This window comes from Anguilla rostrata, chromosome 9 (genome assembly GCF_018555375.3).
Source record: "Anguilla rostrata isolate EN2019 chromosome 9, ASM1855537v3, whole genome shotgun sequence".
Lineage (NCBI taxonomy): Eukaryota > Metazoa > Chordata > Actinopteri > Anguilliformes > Anguillidae > Anguilla > Anguilla rostrata.
This window is the reverse complement of record NC_057941.1, coordinates 3502587-3522500: the sequence shown is the minus strand read 5'-3', so window position 1 is coordinate 3522500 and position 19914 is coordinate 3502587. Positions and strand designations below refer to the sequence as shown.

The 19914-nt window shown below is 50.1% G+C and overlaps 1 protein-coding gene across 1 annotated transcript in view; it reads right to left on the bottom strand.

Annotated features, from left to right (window-relative positions):
• Positions 1-19914, bottom strand: part of stk10 (serine/threonine kinase 10) — a 46078-nt gene that overhangs the window by 12042 nt on the left and 14122 nt on the right. The window contains exons 3-9 of the mRNA XM_064349848.1: positions 12678-12726; positions 11549-11698; positions 9984-10056; positions 8522-8716; positions 7638-7719; positions 4518-4652; positions 297-911 (exon numbers count right to left, since the gene is read on the bottom strand). Of these exons, the coding sequence (XP_064205918.1) occupies positions 297-911; positions 4518-4652; positions 7638-7719; positions 8522-8716; positions 9984-10056; positions 11549-11698; positions 12678-12726 (1299 nt within the window). The remainder of the gene's footprint in view (positions 1-296; positions 912-4517; positions 4653-7637; positions 7720-8521; positions 8717-9983; positions 10057-11548; positions 11699-12677; positions 12727-19914) is intronic.

Genomic DNA, 19914 nt, shown 5'->3' with positions numbered 1-19914 from the left:
TAGGCTGACAGAGAACAGGCTTGCTCAGCTAACAGACTAACAGGCAGCCACAGAAGAGGTACACAGTGAACTGCAGTGATAATTATAAACAGGCCCAGCTTGGGGAACACAGCACTGAGACAGAGTGGAAGGCTCACTCAGAAATTGTAGAACATTGCAGGAAACCTGTTACCCTGCTAACAGGATAACAGGCTGACAGAAGAGAGACAGGCTTACTCAGCCAACAGAAGAGGCCCTAATCCTCCTCCCCCTCTCCCCCCTCCCCTCAGCAGGGACACCCCAGAAGCGGGACTCACCCTGACGGAAATGGTGCCGGTCTCTTTGTTGACGGTCATGTCCCCGGACAGGTTGAGGCTGAGGTCGGCGCTGTCCGAGGCGGAGGTGCTGCCCGTGTCAGAGTACCGCTGGGACGCCTTCCTCTTGGCCCGCACCGGGGGGCCGCTCAGGTGCTCAGGCCCCTCCCCCGGCGACGGCAGCTCCTCCGAATCCTTCCTCAGGCCCCCGTTGAGCTGGAGGCGGGGCAGAGCCCCGGTCACCGCGTCGACGGGCCCGTCCACGGCCTCCCCCTCGCTTTCGGGTTTCCCCGGTCCCGGGTGGGCCGCGAGAGGGGGCGGGACCTCCGTCTCGGGCGTGGCCGCGGGCTTGCCCTCCTCCGAGGTGGGCGTGCTCTTGCCGTCCTCGATCCCGGAGTCGGAGCTGGAGGTCTTGACGGACGTCTCGCTCTCGGGCTTGTCCGGGTCGCAGATCCCGAAGCCCTCGTCCGACAGCTTGTCCCGGCCCAGGCTGTCCGACCGGTCCTTTTCGGGGCTCGCCGGCTTCGCGTCCTCCAGGGAGGGCTGGGCGGGCAGGTCGGCCGGGTGGTCCCCTTCCAGACTGGTCTGACTGGTTTCTGAGGGATCCTTGGCCGGGGCCTGCGGGGGGGAAGGCGCACGGTTAACCCTTTCCAAGAGCAGGAGTTTCGGAACGTTCGCTCAACATTCTCAAGCCAGCGTTCTAGAACTCCACCGCTTTCCAACTACGGGCGGCGACTGTGACATCATCATTAGAATGTTCCGCGAAGAACATTCCAATCACATACTTGCGGCCTCACGGGCCTGAAAGGGTTAAGAGAGAACCCAGCGGAACGCCTCCGGCGGTTTCAGTGCGACGCCGTCAATCATTACCGCGTATCACCGCTAACAGCGCGCAGGAATCCTGCGCTTACCGCGTGCCAAAGTCCTCCGGGGTTAGAACTCGCAGCCAGCCCTGACCTTAGAGACAAAGCGAGCCTTGCAGGCTCAAACCAGTTCCCCGCGCCGCATGATCGCGTAACAGCGCCTTCTGCTTTCTCATCTGCGCAATCAGCGGGAAGGCTGCCAGCGTAAACAAACGACGTCATCGAAATTTTTACGGTAAGCTATTATTTTATTTTTATTTTTATTTGTTTTTACGGCCTCCTCCTCAGGATTACTGTACGAGAGGAGCGGTCCACAGTTATTAACACGGTGGGGACGGGACTTGGTCCGAGCGCAGAGCTGTGTTTAGACGCGTCCTACACAGGAGAAGCAGCAGTCCTTTCCCCAGTCTTCCAAAATTCCCGTTTCCCCGTCCCTCAGCGGAGCGGGGGAGGGGGTGGGGTGGGGTGGGGGATTTCTCAGACTGCGTCTGGAGAGCAGGAATGAAGGACAAAAGGCTCCATCCTCTCTCCGCTGGCGCAGATCTGATATAAAACTCCCCAAGTTCGTCAGAACCGGCAGAAGCACCAGCTGCCACTGATGTATCACAGCCGACCCGAATAAAGATCCGGAATGAGTGTGTTTAATTATGACATACGTGTGTGCGTGCGTGCGTGTGTGTACATGTGCGAGTGTGTGTGTGTGTGTGTGTGTATATGTGCGTGCGTGCCTGAGTGCATGCGTGTGTGTGTGTGTGCGTGCATGTGCGTGTGTGCGAGTGTATGTATGTGTGTGTGCGTGCGAGTGTGTGTGCATGCACGTGTGTGTGTATGTGTATTGAATGTATGGCATTGTGTGCTCATCATGTGCGGCACGTGAGGTATGCAGTTGTGTGCTGTATCTGTCTTCCATGCATGTGCGCGTACACGTGTGAGTGTATGCATGTTTGTGTGCGTGTGTGCATCTGTATATACTTAAATACAAACATGTACAAACTCACTTAACATACTGTAAAGTTTAACTTCATACTGTTTTTCATTGCAAACTTAAGGGTACCTAGTGCATATTCATATCTTTTTCCATGGCTCATACTGTTTTTTCTTTACAAGTAATTGTTGGTTTAATTCTTTCAGAACGGCAGATTAAACTCGAACCCTAATAACCGGCAGCCAGTGGGCCCGAGACCAGCCGCGCCCGGTATTTTTGTACAGGACAAAACGGCGACTATTTTTAGCGTCGGCTGGACGAAATCCCCCGGTCGGGTTTCTGTTCCTCTGTCAGCGGGAGCGAAACGCGCTCTCGCTCGTTTTCTGTCCTTTTAAAGATAAACCCCTTATTTAAAGAGTACGGGGCGGCCGACACCGGCCACCTCTTCCTACACCGTAGAGAGAGAGAGAGAGGTCAGAGGTCAACGCGCTCCTCGTAAAAAAAGACGCTCTGCCTGCGTTTGCTTGCGTTGTAAAAGTGACCGCCGGACACTGGACACTGACAGTCACTCTTGCTATATGCCCAGGCGTGGCTTCTTCTAGAAAAGCCGCACAAGATCTCTGTAAATGTGTATAAGTGTGAATTTCTCTCACTCGTAAATGAGTAATCCGGCACTGTATCGTATGTTTTTTAGCAATTCTGCAGTAGGTTAGTGTGAGAATTGTCGTTACGAGTAGAGGCCGGTGTGGAGGGTCAGGGTTTCGTGCAGGAACAGAACGTGTCGCTGCACTCAGCAAGAAGATCCGGAACATTCCGCAGCTACGCTGTTAGTCTCAGTGAATTCAGCAGAGGCCATGGAACATGGAGTGTCTGAGTGTGTGTGTGTGTGTGTGTGTGTGTGTGTGTGTGTGTGTGTGTGTGTTTCCAGGATGTGGAAAAGTGTAGAGGCCATGTGTTAAGGGGGGGCAGATGAAACAGAGGGTCTGTGTGTGCAAGCGGTTGGGTAGAAATAGTGTGTGTTTGTGAAGGGGGAGATGAGACAGCCTGTGTGTACAAGCAGTAGGAGGCAGAGGTGGAAAGAAAAAAAGCTAGGGAGTGGAAAAGGTGTGTTTGTGTGTGTGTTTGAGATCTGTGTGTGTGTGTTTGAGATGTGTGTATGTGTGTGTGTGTGTTTGAGATCTGTGTGTGTTTATGTGTGTGTGTGTGTTTGAGATCTGCGTGTGTTTGTGTGTGTGTGTGTGTGTGTGTGTATGTGATCTGTGTGTGTGTGTGTGTGTGTGTGTGTGTGAGTGTTTGAGATGTGTGTGTGTGTGTGCGTCTGTGCTGGCAGCAGAGGTAAACTTGCCTGCACAGCTGTGTTTGCGCAGCCCAGTGTAAGAGAAGCTCCTGACGATGCTCACGCCGTGTTAACACCGTGCCACTGGGGTGCTGCGTTAATCACACCCCCCCCACCCCCCCACACCCAACACTCCGCTGACTGCACGCTTGCCGTTAATCACCCCTCCCCAACACTCTGTCGCCCTAACGCCCGCTGCAGACACATCGCGTGCTAGGGCGGTGCTAGGACATGTCACGCACGCCTGGCGGCTTGAGCAGCCCGCTCAGACACACGAGGTAACTGACATCACACTATTACTGTACATACACCCCCCCACATCCAGCTCTTCTGGAAATAGCTAAAAATCACACTGTCTTCACCAGGGGTCGGGGGTGAAGCTATGCAGATTGGGAAAGAGAAACCGTATTATCAAAGAGAGCGTGACCTCACAATGAAGGAAACTTAACAATAATAAAACCAGGAACACTCCCTAAAAGGGAATTAAGACCGTCTATCTCAGTGAATGAATATTGTTTTGTGTCCCACCGGGGTTGACAAATAGGCTATTCTCCACTCACGGAGAGAGAAAGTGTTAGAGAGATGGAGACAGAGACATAAAAAGAATAGAGGGAGAGGCTGAGGGGAGGAAAGAGAGAGGGAAGGAAACAGGCAGATGAGAGAGAGAGAGAGAGAGATGTGAAAAGAAGGGAGAGAGCAGAGAAGATGAGGGGAGAGAGAGGATGAGAGGAGAGACAGATGAGAGGAGGAGGAAGAGAGGACGAGAGAGACAGATGAGAGAGAGGGGGAGAGGGGAGAGAGGGAGAGACACGATGAGAGAGAGGAGGGAGAGACAAGATGAGAGAGAGGGGGAGAGACAGAGATGAGAGAGAGGGGAGAGACACAGATGAGAGAGAGGGGGAGAGACACAGATGAGAGAGAGGGGGAGAGACAGAAGATGGAGAGAGGAGGGGAGAGAGACAGATGTGAGGAGGAGAGGGGGAGAGAAGAGAGAGGGGGAGAGAGAGACAGATGAGAGAGAGAGGGGGAGAGAGACACAGATGAGAGAGAGAGGGGGGGAGAGACACAGATGTGAGAGAGGGCGCAGGGAACATCCTTACAGACGAGAGCTCGGCCGGGTCCTCCTCTTCTCCTTCCTCTCTATTGTCCTCGATTTCCTCCATGACTTCGGCCTTCGCCTCAGCTACCAGCTCTCGCAGCGGCCGATTGGTCTTCACCGAGCTAACAAAGGGGTGCTGGGGGGGGGCACAGACAAGGGGGTGGGGGGTGTCAGGACAGCGCAGGGACGACAGGAAAGACAGGAACTTTCACTGGAGGACAAAAACAAGCGGCCATCTGGACACGCATCATCAACACTTTTTATTTTATTTTTTTAGTAGAAGTTCTGGGCGTGGCACCGCACCTCACCTCAGTGAAACACTGAACAGATGAAAAACATCAAACAGGAAGTTCACGTGCATCTTTTTCCCACTATCACGATGACACACACACGGGCGTGACACTGAGGAAGGCCGAGAAGTGCTCCTTCCCTTTCATTTTATTTATTTATTATTTATTTATCCATTTATTTATTTACTTATAGTGCTAGTGAACTCAGACATTTTTGCATCTCGAATTCCTTTCACTGACGCTTTGAATGTGAGCACTTTTTAAAACACAAAAACGCGTGCGTGACTGTGCACTCCTCCTTAAAGTGCACACCATGGGCGCGTTGGAGGGGTCATTAGAAAGTGCTGCTGACAGGACAGGCTGTTTCTGCAGGCGGGTAATGCTGATCTCATGCATTATTCAGGCCGGCCGCGCGTGGGATAATGCACCTGTCACAGCTGGCGCAGGTAAGAGTCGCGAAAGTGCTTCATGCGTGAAGAAGGGCGCTCGGCCTCATCGGCTGCCGAACGCGATAACGAGGACCTTCGTCTTCTCCGGTGACTGAAATTAATCAGGTCGTCAGCAAAGTCCCCGCCTCTCACGCGCAAAAAAAAAAAAGCCACAACACTGACGCGGCCAGGAAACAAAAGTCCTCTTTCACTGCCGCGCCCAACGCGGTTTTCACAACTTTCTTCTTGTTTTTTTTCTGGTTTTTTTTTTTTTCTTCAAAACCTTTTACCTGGCCTAGTCAACTGTATATTTTTTCCACATTTCTTACTAAGTTTAAAAATGAGGTTTTACGATCAGATAAAAATAAATAGATATTTACTCGGAACGATGTTGAAGTCCTCTGTAATTTGAGGCAGAGGTGGAAATGGCAGGCTCTGGCATTTTTGAGGTGACCAGCGTGTCTGTACGTGGTTGGAGGGCTGTTAGAAGGCCCCCCCTCTCTGCTCTCCCTCCCCTAACTGAAACGCTCTGCAGCTTTTTGCCCCCGTGCTTGTGCCAAGGTGGGACAGCTACAGGGGGACTGCTGTGTGTGACCCCACAAACGTGCGTTGTCACAACAGAGCCAAAATGGCAGCTACTGGGGAATTGCTGCATAACTCCACAGATGTGTGTGTTATCAGCACAGAGCCAAAATGGTAGCTACTGGGAAACAGTCGTGTGACTCCACAAATGTGTGTGTTATCACCACAGAGACAAAATGGCTGCTCCTGGGGAACTGCCATACGACTCCACGGATGTGTGTGTTATCTCCACAAAGGCAAAATAGCAGCAGCAGGGGAAGTGCTGAGTAACTCCACAGATGTGTGTTATCGCCACAGAGCCAAAATGGAAGCTGCAGTGGAACTGCTGTGTGACTCCACAGATGTGTGTGTTATCGCCACAGAGCCAAAATGGAAGCTGCAGTGGAACTGCTGTGTGACTCCACAGATGTGTGCGTTATCGCCACAGAGCAATGAAGCTGCTGACCTGGGACTCCTGGTATCCACGGCTGCTGTGATAGGTGAAAATGGTGTTAACGGATAAGGCACAAGCTACAGCGCGGAGCCACGGTCTGGGGGTGGGGGTAGGGCGTGGGGAGGGGGGAGAGCAGAACACCCAGAGGGCCCTGTGCCTCCTTTTAGAGTACCCAGATGTGCTCCAGCTGTGCCGTCCCGAACTCACCCCCAAACTGTCCCTGACAAACGCGGAAACTGGCCAAGAGGGGCGCGTTCAAGAGCCGAGTCGGGCTAGTGGCGTTTTTTGCGACTGTCCGGTCCCAAGTTATCGCGAAAAAGGACGCAAGCAAGCGCAGCCATATCGTACGGCTCATGCCCCCCTTCAGCCCTGACATTGCCCTCATTCCTACACCATCTCCCAGAATTGAGCTTGGGCCATGGTAGCCATGGCGATGACGTCCCAGGGGGATTCTGGTCCGTCCAGCGGGAGAACGCGGTGACCGCCACGGGCTGTTCCGGAACAGTGGGAATATTCTCCCACAGAGCCTGAAGCCACCCGGCTCAGCCCCTCGAGAATTCCCTGGTCCCTTCTTTTTAAAACATGGAGACAGCGCGTGGAAAACTGGCATGAGAGCTAGAGGCCATGCCCCCATAACAACGCTCACATCACAGAACGCAATCTAAGGGAAATTACACCGGATTGGTTCACGGGCAGAGGGTCAGTGTACTTCATTCTTCCCACACCGCTTTATACAGGGCAGCAGTAAAACAGTAACAAGCCTTTTAAATTTACAGTAGTGAGGTCTGCAGAGACACAGAATACCTGAAGTCTACAGAGACACAGAATACCTGTAGACCGGACTAAGGAGGAACAGGTGGGGAAAACTGCCCTGATTCCTCGACAGGAAGTGACGGTTAGCTTTGAACAGGTGGTTTCGGTTTTCCGTCGTGTTTCACATTCCCGTCTCGCGCAGTGTTTATGGAAAGGATCAAGCAGCATTCCTCCCAGACCCTCCATACATCTAGAGATTTCACTGCAGGAGAAACCTGTACACCTGTTTTGTTTTTAGTTTTATTTACAAAAGGCAGACAGACAGACAGATGCTCTCTCACACTCTCTCTCACTCTCTCTCACTCTTCCCTCTCCTCTCTCTCCTCCTCCTCTCTCACTCCTCACTCTCTCACTCTCTCACTCTCTCCTCTCTCACTCTCTCACTCTCTCACTCTCTCACTCGCTCACTCTCTCACTCTCTCACTCTCTCACTCTCTCACTCTCTCACTCTCTCACTCTCTCACTCGCTCACTCCTCACCACTCACTCACTCACTCACTCACACACACACTCACACACTCACACACTCACACACTCACACACTCACACACACGCACACACAGGATAGATCTTTACCTCCAGAAGCTGTGCAGCATTTGGCCGGCTCTCAGGATTCTTATCCAAACACGTTTTCAGAAAATCCTTAAACTCCCGCGACCTGAAACACAATCATGGGCACCGTCAGCAAAAGCGCCACTTCTGCAAGATAATAAAGCCACCGTCTTAATGGCTCGTTTGTCAGAACGTAACCGGGAGTCCAGAACCGATTCCCAATAACGGCCTGCGTGTCGATTAAAAATAGCTCAAACGCAGAGATTTCCCTCAACAAATAAAGTTCTCGCTGCAAATGCATTTTTTTTGCCCATCTGGAACATTCTTTTGGACGCTGGGGAATAACTGGCTTTCACATCTGCTGAAAGATGGAGAGCACAAAGAAATAAAACTGATTAAGGAAGCGGCAGCTATGCACATACCACACAATCTCCACTTGTGCTCAACATATGAACAAGGCCGGATTCAGCTGCATAGTTCTGGGTAAGGGGGAGAGGGGGGGGGGCAGTAGGGTTGTCTCCCTCCCCATTGGAAACATCCCCTTGTTATCTACAGACACCTCCTGGTGTGCCTACCCACATCCCATCCTCTTGCCCCAGATTTTTAGGAATGGTCATCTACCTGCCATAGCACCCAGCCAAGTTAAGACTTATCACACCTCGCTCCCCCACTACATGTCTGGATGATTATGTACCCCACTTCCATATCTCTGGGTGATTTAGTCTACAGCCCGACATCTCTGGGTTATTCCGTCCCCCTGTCAGACATACTGTATGACTGAGCAGTCCAGCCCCACCCCTCTGGGACTAAACTGACCCGCCCATTTTCTGTGAGTGATCAGTGCCAAGGCCCCTCCCAATCCCCCCCCACCCCCACCCTACCACACCCGGACCCCCCCGCGCACTCACCACTTCCCCGGCAGCTCCAGGGTGGGGGGCTCGGACTTGGCGATCTTCAGCAGGACCCTCATGGGGTTGAGCTCGTGGTGGGGGGGCTCGATCTGGGCCAGCTCGATCAGCGTGATGCCCAGCGACCAGATGTCGGCCTTGTAGTCGTACGGAGCGTCCTTCATGGTCTCGCACATGACCACCTCAGGAGCCATCCTTCACACGAGATTTGGGACAGGACGACAGCAACACGTCAACCCTTTCACCAACACCTCACAGACATCGTAAAAACAACAGCTCTGCAATGAACTATGGGAGCTGGAGGCAAGGGGAAAAAGCAAAATGGCCACTTTCTTTCAAGATAAAAAAGGAATGTTGTGTTTACACTCCGGATTGCTCGGACAGAGGACAAGCACCCTCACGTGTACAAATGATTGATTTTTGAAACTGTAAAGATAACAAGTAGCAAAGAGCAGGAATTCCAATGTGCAAGTACACTGTGCAAGTATGCAGTAGCAGGGTCCAGATGCCTACAGTAAATCAAAATCTTAAAATTTTTGAGATTTTTCAAAACCTTACGCAGGGTATTACATGTAATACATGCTGAGTGTTTTTATAACCAGCTACAGATATTTTTAAAAATACACACTTTTGATGTTTTTTGTGGGATTCTCCTTGGAATCATAAAAAACTACTGTGGTGAAAACTACTGGTTAGTACTGTGGGTCCAAATACCCATACATGACAGTACTATAGCACAATAACTCATCCAGGAATACACATAGTTTACGGTATGTGTAAAAACCAGCTGTTCTGGCAATAAAGTAGCTAATTATAGATACTGGATTACGTGTCAATAAACGTAGGAACGGTCACCGACCTTTGGAATGAGAAACATAAAACAACCAGCAATGACACGACTGCATATATTACAGCATATACACATCTACACTGCACTGGCCGCTGAGCTCACGCAGCGCAGCACAGAAACGTAAACACGCCGGCCGGTGGAATGAGAAAGGCCGTCAGCGCTGGAAGCCGTTCGCCAGAGACGGGGTTCCTGCGCTGGAGGACCCCAGACAGCTTCCTGTGGTAAATGATTCATCTGCGCCGGGGGGCCGCTCCAAAGCTCAGGCCTAATTAAACGAGCGCGGAGAGCAGGGTCCGGGCATTCCGGCGGCGCGGCTGGAACTCCGAGCGGGCCGCACGGGGGAACGCGGCCAGCCGTCCCTCTCTTCCGGCCGCGCCGATACGGAGCGCCGGGCCCTGGGACGGCATTCCAGACATCCGGAGACGTTCCGGAACGCCGCCGGGAATACCGGACCCGCGCGCGGGGGGGGGAATCCGACGGCGCTGGGCTCGGACGGAGGTCGGAAATCTGGAGCCAATCCATGGATGACACACGAGGGCTAGCGCGGCGCTAATCGCGCACGGCCTGCTTCTTTAAAAAAAAACAAAAAACCATTCCGACGGATTTACTGACCAGTACGGCGTTCCGATGAATGAGTCGCGCCTCTGGAGGGTTTTGGTGTTCTTCGCCGACACGCCAAAATCCGCTGCAAGGTCAAAGACAAAACAAGCAAAGCGTCATTTCAGCTCGGATACATTTCTGAGCACTGAAGCGGGATCAGGAAGATGAGCCGCAGCAGGAATTAATGGACGCAGACATCAGTCTCATGCACAGTAGGGTCCCACGAGCGCTCAACGAGACTCCAGTGGTTTTCTCAGTTTACTTAACTTTCTTTAATTTTATGTTAAAATGCACAGAGGACAAACCCACAGAGGTTTGGCCGGCTAGGATTGGTCAGCAATGAGCCCTTTCACAAAAGCCCCAAAGCTGTGCATTTCCATTGCGAAGCCTCTCTTCCTGACCTCCCCCCCCACCCACCCCCCGCCATCCCGCTAAACATGATCTAGCATCTCCCGGAAATGCTGGTTCTTCCTGAGAGCACCGCCAGGATATTGCATGTGACGGCTTTAAATACCGCAGGGGATGATTTGGTTTTACAGAGTGACCCGACGCTACCCAGGCACGTTAAATCACCTCACGGGGGTCAGTGTAAAAACACAGGAGGCGATGCAGGTCAGCTGTTAAACAGGGGGGCTCGCCAGACTCTTTCGAAGGCTGGATGAGGAACTAACTGCCAACTGCAAAATCTCATGTAGCCTTTGAAGAGCAGGTTTTTTGGAATGTTTTTTTTCTTTTTTTCCTAAATTCCAAGTCGGTGTTCTAGAACTCCACTGCGTTCAGTCACCAGCAGCGATTGTTACATCAGCACCAGAATGTTCGGTAAAGAACATTCTAATCACACGTTTGTGACCTCACAAAGGCCTGAAGGTTCACTGGGAATATTCAGGAAGCCCAGAAGAAGGGCTCTCGTTCCTTGCCCGACTCCTAATCCACGTTCCAGCCTCCTGACTTGGCCTGACATTTTGAACGGCTATTACAGGAGACACAATGCTGCCGTCAGAGTTAACACAAATCAGACAAAGAGCTTTCGCCTTCGAATGCACGGGGCGAGCTAAGAATGCGCTACGCGCTAAAGGCCCATTTAATTCAATTAAGCCCCATAAATCAAACTCAACGAGAGGGCTCGGCACACAGGAGAACCGGAGAAAATTCCCACACGTCTTACACATAATCACTTCAAGATGCTCGGGGCAAGACCAAGTGTTTGTGTGTGTGTGTGTGTGTGTGTGTGTGTGTGTGTATGTGTGTATGCACGTGGGTACATGCACACACATGCATGAAGATACTGCATAGACTTTCAGTGTGTTGCTGTAGTTCTGTGCCTTTCTTCCAAATGCATGGCTTTATTATGTTTTATTTTATTATTCTAATGTACTTTGAACCTGTGGACTGAAAAGCACACAACAAATAAAGTTTATTGTAACTGTGTGTGTAGGTGTGTCTGTGGGTATGCCTGTGTAAGACACGCTAAGGAGGGCTCGAGGCGCACAGGGACACCGCGGAGGGGCGCAGGGACACCGCGGAGGGGCGCAGGGACACCGCGGAGGGGCGCAGGGACACCGCGGAGGGACACTCACCCAGTTTGATGTCCCCCTCCAGAGTGAGGAGGACATTCCCGGCCTTCAGGTCGCGGTGGATGATCTTCATGCCATGCAGGTAGACCAGGGCCTCCAGCATCTGCCAGCAGATCACCCGGATCTGCGGCTCCAACAGCCCCCGGTCCAGCTCTGCAGGTGGAGTGGACCTTACTCACTATTCACACGCTATTCAGCTGATATTCATATGCTATTCACACGCTATTCACCTGCTATCCACTGAGCATTCACACGCTATTTGCCTGATATTCACACACTATTAACCTGCTATTTATACACTATTCACCCGCTATTCACCTGCTATTCACACGCTATTCGTCTGCTATTTACACACTATTCACCTGCTATTCACCTGCTATTCACACGCTATTCATCTGCTATTCAGCTGCTATTCACACACTATTCACCCGCTATTCACCTGCTATTCACCCGCTATTCATCTGCTATTCACACACTATTCACCCGCTATTCACCTGCTATTCATCTGCTATTCACCCACTATGCACCTGCTATTCACACACTATTCACCTGATATTCACACACGATTCACCTGCTATTTACTGACCATTCACTGACTATTGACACACTATTCACCCGCTATTCTCCAAAAAATCAATAAATACTTGTTCACCAAAAAAAAGTTAAACATCAGACAGTTTGGTTACTTCAACAACCACCAAAATGAATTGTGAAAGAAAGGGGATGTCTTCTTTCATTTCAACATAGGCTTACTTAATACTGAAGGAAATGTACCCACAAAATCAGGACAATATCTACTGTACAAGCAAAGAAGACTGGAAAAAAAGAAAAGAAAAGAGAAAAAAACGCCCCCGCAGAGTTGGTTCCTCCTTTGGGGGAAACCCAGAGCAACAATAGCATAGATTTGACATGACATCACTTCCTGTTCTCTTCAAAAGTGAAGTCCTTAGAAGAAGACAAAAACAACACTGCTGTGGGATTATCTACTGTGCCTACAGGTACATAACGAGGAGAGAAACAATCCAGAGGTAAAGAAAACAGGGGGGCTATCAGAAGAAAAATCCCTTAAGATCCAAATCCAATGTTAATAAAAGCTGAAACACTGCAATACATAATGAAGTATTCTTCTTACCCAACATCACTGCATCAACAGCTCCCCCTGGACAGAATTCAATCATGATCTGTGAGGAACAGAACAAAGTTCAGAATTAATCATCCCATCTGGGGAAGGCCGCGCTCACTGCCAGTGCTCATGAAACAGAGTCAAGACATCCAGGAACTAACCGAAGGAAGACAAAGAACAGAAGGAAAAAATCAAGCACATCCACAAAAAATGCTGAAGAGATCCTCACGATGCTTTATTTCCCCCAATGAATGTGCTGCTCGAGGTCACAACAGCCCGTCAGAGTGAGAGATGAGGACTGTAAAACTCCTAATGAGGCCTGTTAAAGTCGGACCGCGTTCAGCGGTGTATATGCGCGCGTGCGTCCTGCAGGCCTGGTCTAACGGGCTCTCACAGCGCGGAGAGGACACGCTCGGACAAACCGCCGCACGCGAGTGACTGCGGCCTAAAAACCCGGCAACAAAATTATTCTTTTTTTTTATAAATCCACAGGGAACGTGATCAAAAGGCAACAGACGATTCTTTTAAATCCTTGGTTTGAATGGTTTTCCGGCACTTGATCCAGCCTCTCACAGATACCTAGTAGAGGCCAGGTATTGCCCCCCCCAAGCCAGAACGCCCCCAACCAGAACCCCCCGGCTCTCTGGAACTCTCTTTATTCAGAGGGGAACCTCAGGCCAGCTGTGTTTTGAGCTCGGGAACTCTGGAAGGAGCATAAGAGCTGTGGGAATGCTAGGAGCCCGCACTGCAGACCAGACCAGCCACCTCTTTAAACGGGCCATTTAAAATGTCAGCTACAGAGTTCAGTTACCACACACTACCTCCCGGAGAAAATGTGGTTCCAAAAAAAAATAAATAAATAAATAAATTTTTAAAAGTGTCACACCTGTTCTTATGGAAATTTCACGCGCGACCGCGCGATAGGCTGGCGGTATGCGCGTACTGTCGATCCGCGCGTTTGTTGACAGCGTACCGGAGTTCGCCACGGCGACTTTGTTTTGAAAACGCGTATAAACGAAATTCCAGCGCGAACACGTAACGCGAAACGGCGCAAGGAGAGAGAGAACGTCTCCACAGAGCCGCCGGCGAAACTTCCCCTGCCCCGGGGGCTTCGTCTTCCTGCCAAACACATCCTCCTTAATCTCCCCCCCCGAGCTCCTCGCACGTTCAAAAAAGCACCACCCGTCTGTCTTCGGCTGCGCGGTCGAAGCCAGCAGCAAATTGAAAAGCGCATGGCGCGCACGAGGTCAAGATGTGACGGTGAAAGGGCGATTCGTGCCGGAGAGAAAATTCAACGCGACCCTCGCAGGGGCGACCTTGAAACATTAGACGACGCACATCGTCGGGGGCGGTAACGGGAGCCGCGATACTGTTTCGGCGTTTATGGAACAGACGCCAAGTTCGCTGCGCTACCTCTACCGCTCGTCACTGAACCGCCAGGCCCCCGGCGCGTCTGCCTCCCGCAAACGCGTTCCCCTGACAACTGCGCGCGACGCCGCGGAGACGTGTGTTGCCATGACGCAGGGACGCATTCTAGAATGCACTCGACTCAAGCGCAAAGCATCGCTATCATCCTCATCGTCAGGAGGAAGTGCGAGCAGCTTCGCGTACGTCGCAGAAACGGCTCACTACTCAGGAGCAGGGGTAACTGAAACTCGCGAGCGAGAACGAACGGGTGTCGCCGCCCTGCACGCACACCACGAGGGCCGCGGCGCATGCAGTACGTGCGCAGCGACCTCACTTCCTGTAAGCTCCTCGTAACACGGCAACGGGGCTCAAAAATGGACAAAAACAAAACCCCTGACAACCCATGTCAAGCGAAGGCGATTCAGGAAGTCACTTCTGCAGGTGGAGAGGAATTCCAATGAAGTCACTCCTACATATCACCCCCCCCCCCTCCGTCAGTAAATTCTTGGAATATTCTAGATGTCTCATGAGCCACCGCGGTCTGCCAGGAACGCAGCCGGGCAGGTCTGACTGCATTCGCGGGCCACGGCAAGCGTGTGGGGCGACCCGTATGCCACACGCACGCCGGCGTGACGTTTCTGACAGCTCACGAGCGCTTCGTCAACAACCACAGGAAGGCTCAGATTGTGGGGGGGGGGCTCAGGAGGTTAATACTTCTCTACCGAAAATAGCCCCTCATATACACTCACAAAATCAGAATTAGCTCCCCTGAGGTTGATCTCATTTCCTAAGTACATCGCGATGACTGCGTCTGAAGGTTTTGACATCGGGCGAAAACGTCGTAATGTTTTAAAAAGCCCACCTGCGTCTGCTTTACAGTTTCCGGCTGTAGTTGAGCTTAACTGTATCTGTCCAGAGCTGGTTTAAAAATATAATCAATTTGGGGTTAACCCAAGCACAGAACACCTTTGTTTTCAATATTACTGCAATGCACAGTATGAGTCTGTGAAACTTAAAGAACAGGAAGCAATATTCTACGTCTTCCATAGAACTCTTCTTCAAATTCTTCTACCTACTGACTGACAACTTGACAACTTGCTGATAAGAGATGGCTCTACAGAATTTAAAATAATAATAATAATAATGATAAATAAATAATAAAGCCTCCACAAAACCGCTTTTGGTTACTTCACATTTTTTCCATACTTCAAAACATTCCTGAAGGCACGGGATTGGTGTACCCATTCATCATGGAACACCATGGTGCTCGGCAGGCCCCGCCCCCCGATGATGTCAGAGGTCAGACATTCTCTAGAGGCACACGAGCTTCTCGCGTTTCCAGTAGGCGCCTTTAAGTTCCGGGTTTTCCACATTAGCACTTTAGCGAGACTGCGGTAGCAAAGTGCATCTTTCCTGGATCAATACCATTTCACCGTGACATTCAAGACTAATGTAATCCCGCACACCCACCCAACGAACCCAGTAAGTGGCGTTTAACGATTCTGCCAACCGACACGCGGGAGCCGCTAATGCATTGGGCTGGATGCCGCACGGTTAAATCGCCCGCTGCCATGGAAACCCGGCCAAACGTCGCCACGGCGATACAGGAATGAACCTGTAATCTAATGAACCAACCGTGCTGCAAATGTTCCGTTTGAAAAGGCGTGCTTGTACTGTCTAGTGCTGGATAGACATATGAAGTAATAAAGTAGTAATAGTTACGATGTAATTAAATAAAAATGAGCTGAAAGTTCATATTTTCATTTAATTTTAATCTACTTTATATCTACCTTATACCGAAGGTTTAGTACACTTGCTGAAATAACAGTTTTTAAGAATGGCTTGGGTACCAGCCATCAGGAAATTACGGTGCACGACCTGCATAAGAAATAACTATCTGCAAAGAACAGAATTGGAAGTGGAATCAGCAGATTTCCTGTCTTGGCCAGGTTGCTCTTGAAAAAAAGATATTTTTTATCTCAATGAGCTCGATCTTGCTTAAATAAAGGTTATAAAAGTAAATAAAAAGATACATTTGAATCAAAGTACAAAATTAGCAGGAACCAATCAGAAACCTGTATTTCTAGTAGTACCGTATATGATAATGGACATGTGAAGTTGTTTATGAGTTCAGTTTGTTGAAATGGGGTCAGAATGTACAGAATTTAATGTTTTTAAGGGCTGAGTGTCTGTGGCTGTTGTGGTTATTTCTGTGGGGAACCCTGAAAAGTGCCAAACTCTCGGTGCTGTATAGGTATGGGGCATGCCCCCGCCAAGGCGTAACTTGGCGGGATGGCATACCTGCCATCCCAAAATGACAGCTAACCTGTCAGAGGACACACTGAATTTTGCAGAATGACTGTGCTTATAAGGAAGCAGGTTATTTTAAATTCAGCTGACATTCTGATCATATTTTCCTTCTTGTCACCACATCTTACTCATCTTTGTCATCTTACTCACTACCTTTTCCGTAGTGAATGTCATGTGCTTCCATGCTGCTGGCGTTTAGTCTCTGCCACCAACAAGCAGGCCCAAGAACCTGACCAGAACCACCCAAAAGTTTGATCCCCAAAATCAGGGGGCGCTTTTGACCAAGGTGCTAAGGTACAATCACTCAAATTATTTACATAAATACCCGACGCATACAGAGACGTAGAGGTAAGTACATATAGCTATCTAAGAAAGATGAGTCATGGGAGTTGGCCGTGAAAAGTGTGTCTGACGGTAAATAAATCCCACACAATGTAAAGTGTGCTCAACAAGAACAAACAAAGCTCGTAGCCCGCGGCGACGGGCAGGGCGCGTCCGCGGCGCGTTCGCACACGGCGAGCGTTCTGGCGCGTCGAGCGGAGACCAGAGCGGGCGAGCGCGGAGAGGGCGAGCAGAGCGAGGGTCTGGCGGAGAGAGGCCAGCTCTCTGGCTGACATTTATCCCTCCGGCTTAATCGTCTCATATTGCCTGGAAATAGCGCGTTACATTCCTCACGCGCTGGTCCCATCTCCCAGCCGCTCAGCGGAGAGAGAGAGAGAGAGACAGCAGGGTAACCCGGGCCACGAAATAAGAGTTATTAATAAGAGAATGTGTGTGTTACAGCCGGGGGGGGGGGTTCTGATCCAGGGACCAAGCCAGGGGACCTCCATCATAAATTAGGAAGGGTTCGAATTTTTTTTTTTTTTTTTAAAGGGCGGGAGAGTTTCATTTGTGATTGCGATCTTGGACCGAGGGGGTGGGAGTGGGGGGTGGGGGGTTCTATCTGTGCACATGCGGAATGGCCAGGTGTCCCCCACATTACCCTGAAGAGTCCTCAGGGGCCACAGGCCTCCCCTCTTGAAAAACAAGCCTTCGGAGCTCCCGGAGGAACAGGGCAGTATGTCCACAGGGCCGGAGGTGGGACATGATAATGCAAAATGCCACCTGATCTCTGCGTGCGTGTTGATACTGTTGATTTCATCGACTTCTTTATTTACCTCGTTTTTTTTTTCTTTTTTTCTCTTTTTTTTTTACAATGAGAGTGCTGGGATGTTTCCAGATCCACGCCTCGATGTTTAACACAATGCATTAATTGCGCTCGATTGTTCTGGCAAACAATCGCCTTTATGGACTGTACTTCCGTGAGATTAGGGGGGAAAACCAGGGTCTGGCACGAATTCTAACCACAACGCCATTCAGTCCTAGAACTTTGATGTGCTGACAAACTCAAAGGGCCTATTTTCTTTTTTTAAAAACCGTAAATTCCTGTAAATATTGACCAGGACAGTGACAGAAAAGCGTAAGTACACAGCAAAAAAAAAAAGGCCCCTGTGCTTCTCAACCTCGCCTCTCCGGGAACAAACGCCTCTCTCTCTGCAGCCCGAGTGGGTTCAGGAATGCCTCACCCAGCACCCAGCGGCCGTCAGGGAGGGAAGCGCATGGGCGGCAGTGTAGTATAACGGGCAAGGAGCTGGACTTGTAACCTAAAGGCCAGAGGTTTGATGTCCCAGGAGGATATATGCTTGAGCGAGCTTACTTAACCTGCATTGCTTCAGTATGTATTCAGCTGGATGCAGTGTAAAACGCTGTGTGAGAAGTTGCGCAAGTCGCTCTGGATGAGAGCGTCTGCTAAATGCCTGTAATGTCATGTGTGAGCAATGCAGTCTGACGGCTATTCAACACGGCCGCCACGCACAGCCTGAACACTGTCAAAGTGCAGCCTAACACTGTTACCACACGCACACACACAAACAGACAAACAGACAAACACAAACACACACAATCGTACACAATCATACACACACACACACACTCCCCTCTCTGTGGTCTGCCACCTCGGCCAGCAGGCCTGACAACGTCCTCGTCCTCCTTCGATCGCATTTTGTTTTTTCTTTTGTTTGTTTCATACACACAAAAGAATGTTGGGTTATAAACGGCGAACACAGAACGGGGAATAAAACAGAATAAAAACTGACATTATCCCAGAGCAGAGCTGGACTATTTCTGAGTACTCCAAAAAATAAACAAATAAATAAATTAATACATTATAGAAGTCAGGTGGGAAGAGTAAATTCAAACCCTCTCAGGACGGCAGACTCAGGAAACGTGCGGTTTTCGCTAGCTTGTTCGCTAACTTGTACAAACGCGAGCGAGCTAGCGTGGGCCAGCGCGAGGGTCTCCCGATGAGGAAATGTACCTTAGGGCCGGTGGAATGCCAGCCGCGTTTGTCCTGGTGCTCGCGAGCCCCACAGCCTTTCAGCTCAGCTGAGAGGAGGGGCGGTGTAAAGCGCTAACGCGTTCGAGCTAGCGCCTCCATTCAAACGCCCTTTCAGAGGGACGGATACAGAACCGCGTTCTGATCAGGGGTCGGTCCGAGACACGAGATGACGCCCAGTCACACGACCACAAACGCGGTGCTAGTGTTCTTTCTAGGGTGACCTGCTCAATTACATAATCGTTCATATAAAGGCTTACGTGAAGTGTTTTCTTCCGAACATAATCCATTACATAATTCACAACTTCACCGCTAAGACTTTCTCATGTATTTTGGGGTAGTTGGAGGTTCAGTTAAGTCATCTGCATTTAAATTTCCGATTTCAGTTCCGATGCATGTGATCCATGATGCAGATCAGTGCATGCAATCCACAGGCTATAGGTAATACAAACACGCAGTACACGCTAGAACAGGCCTATTGTTTGAAAGTCACTCGACACGCCCTTTAGCAAACACATTCCCTGGCTTCCAGTGACACCTTCAAGGATGATGCAGCTACGATGGCATCAGGCTTTGGCCCGACAAGCTGACTCGCACGAAGACTGTCATTCCAGGACACGTTATTTCAAATGGTCACGGTGAAGAATGTGGCACGTGTCGAAATTACTGCCGCTGAAATTGCCGAAATAAAACACGCGACCCTGCCTTCCAGCAAACGGAGGAATACAACGTCCAGACGAGCGGGAGCTTGTGCAGCATCACAAACGCACATTTTCATATTTTTTCACCCTTAAAAAGTTTAAATATATTCATATTTTAAAACAAAGACATGTACATGCGCTCTAATATGGTACCTTGAGGTATAAAGATCATTTGGATCTCTTATTATACAGGTAATTTAATGCAGTTCTGAATGAAATGGATGCTCAATTTAGCTTTTTTTCTGAGGTTAAGACTTTCCATTGCCAGGCAGCTAAAGTCAAACAGCCAGCAACACAAGCTATGGATGTGCATTACCCACATCCATTAAGGATTACTATGTTCAATAAAACATAAAACTAAAGCCATCATATTTAAATTTTGAGCTTTGCTAGAGCACTATTATCTTCCTAGACAGCAGACTTTTTTTCACAAAACCTCAAAAGTAAGTACAAC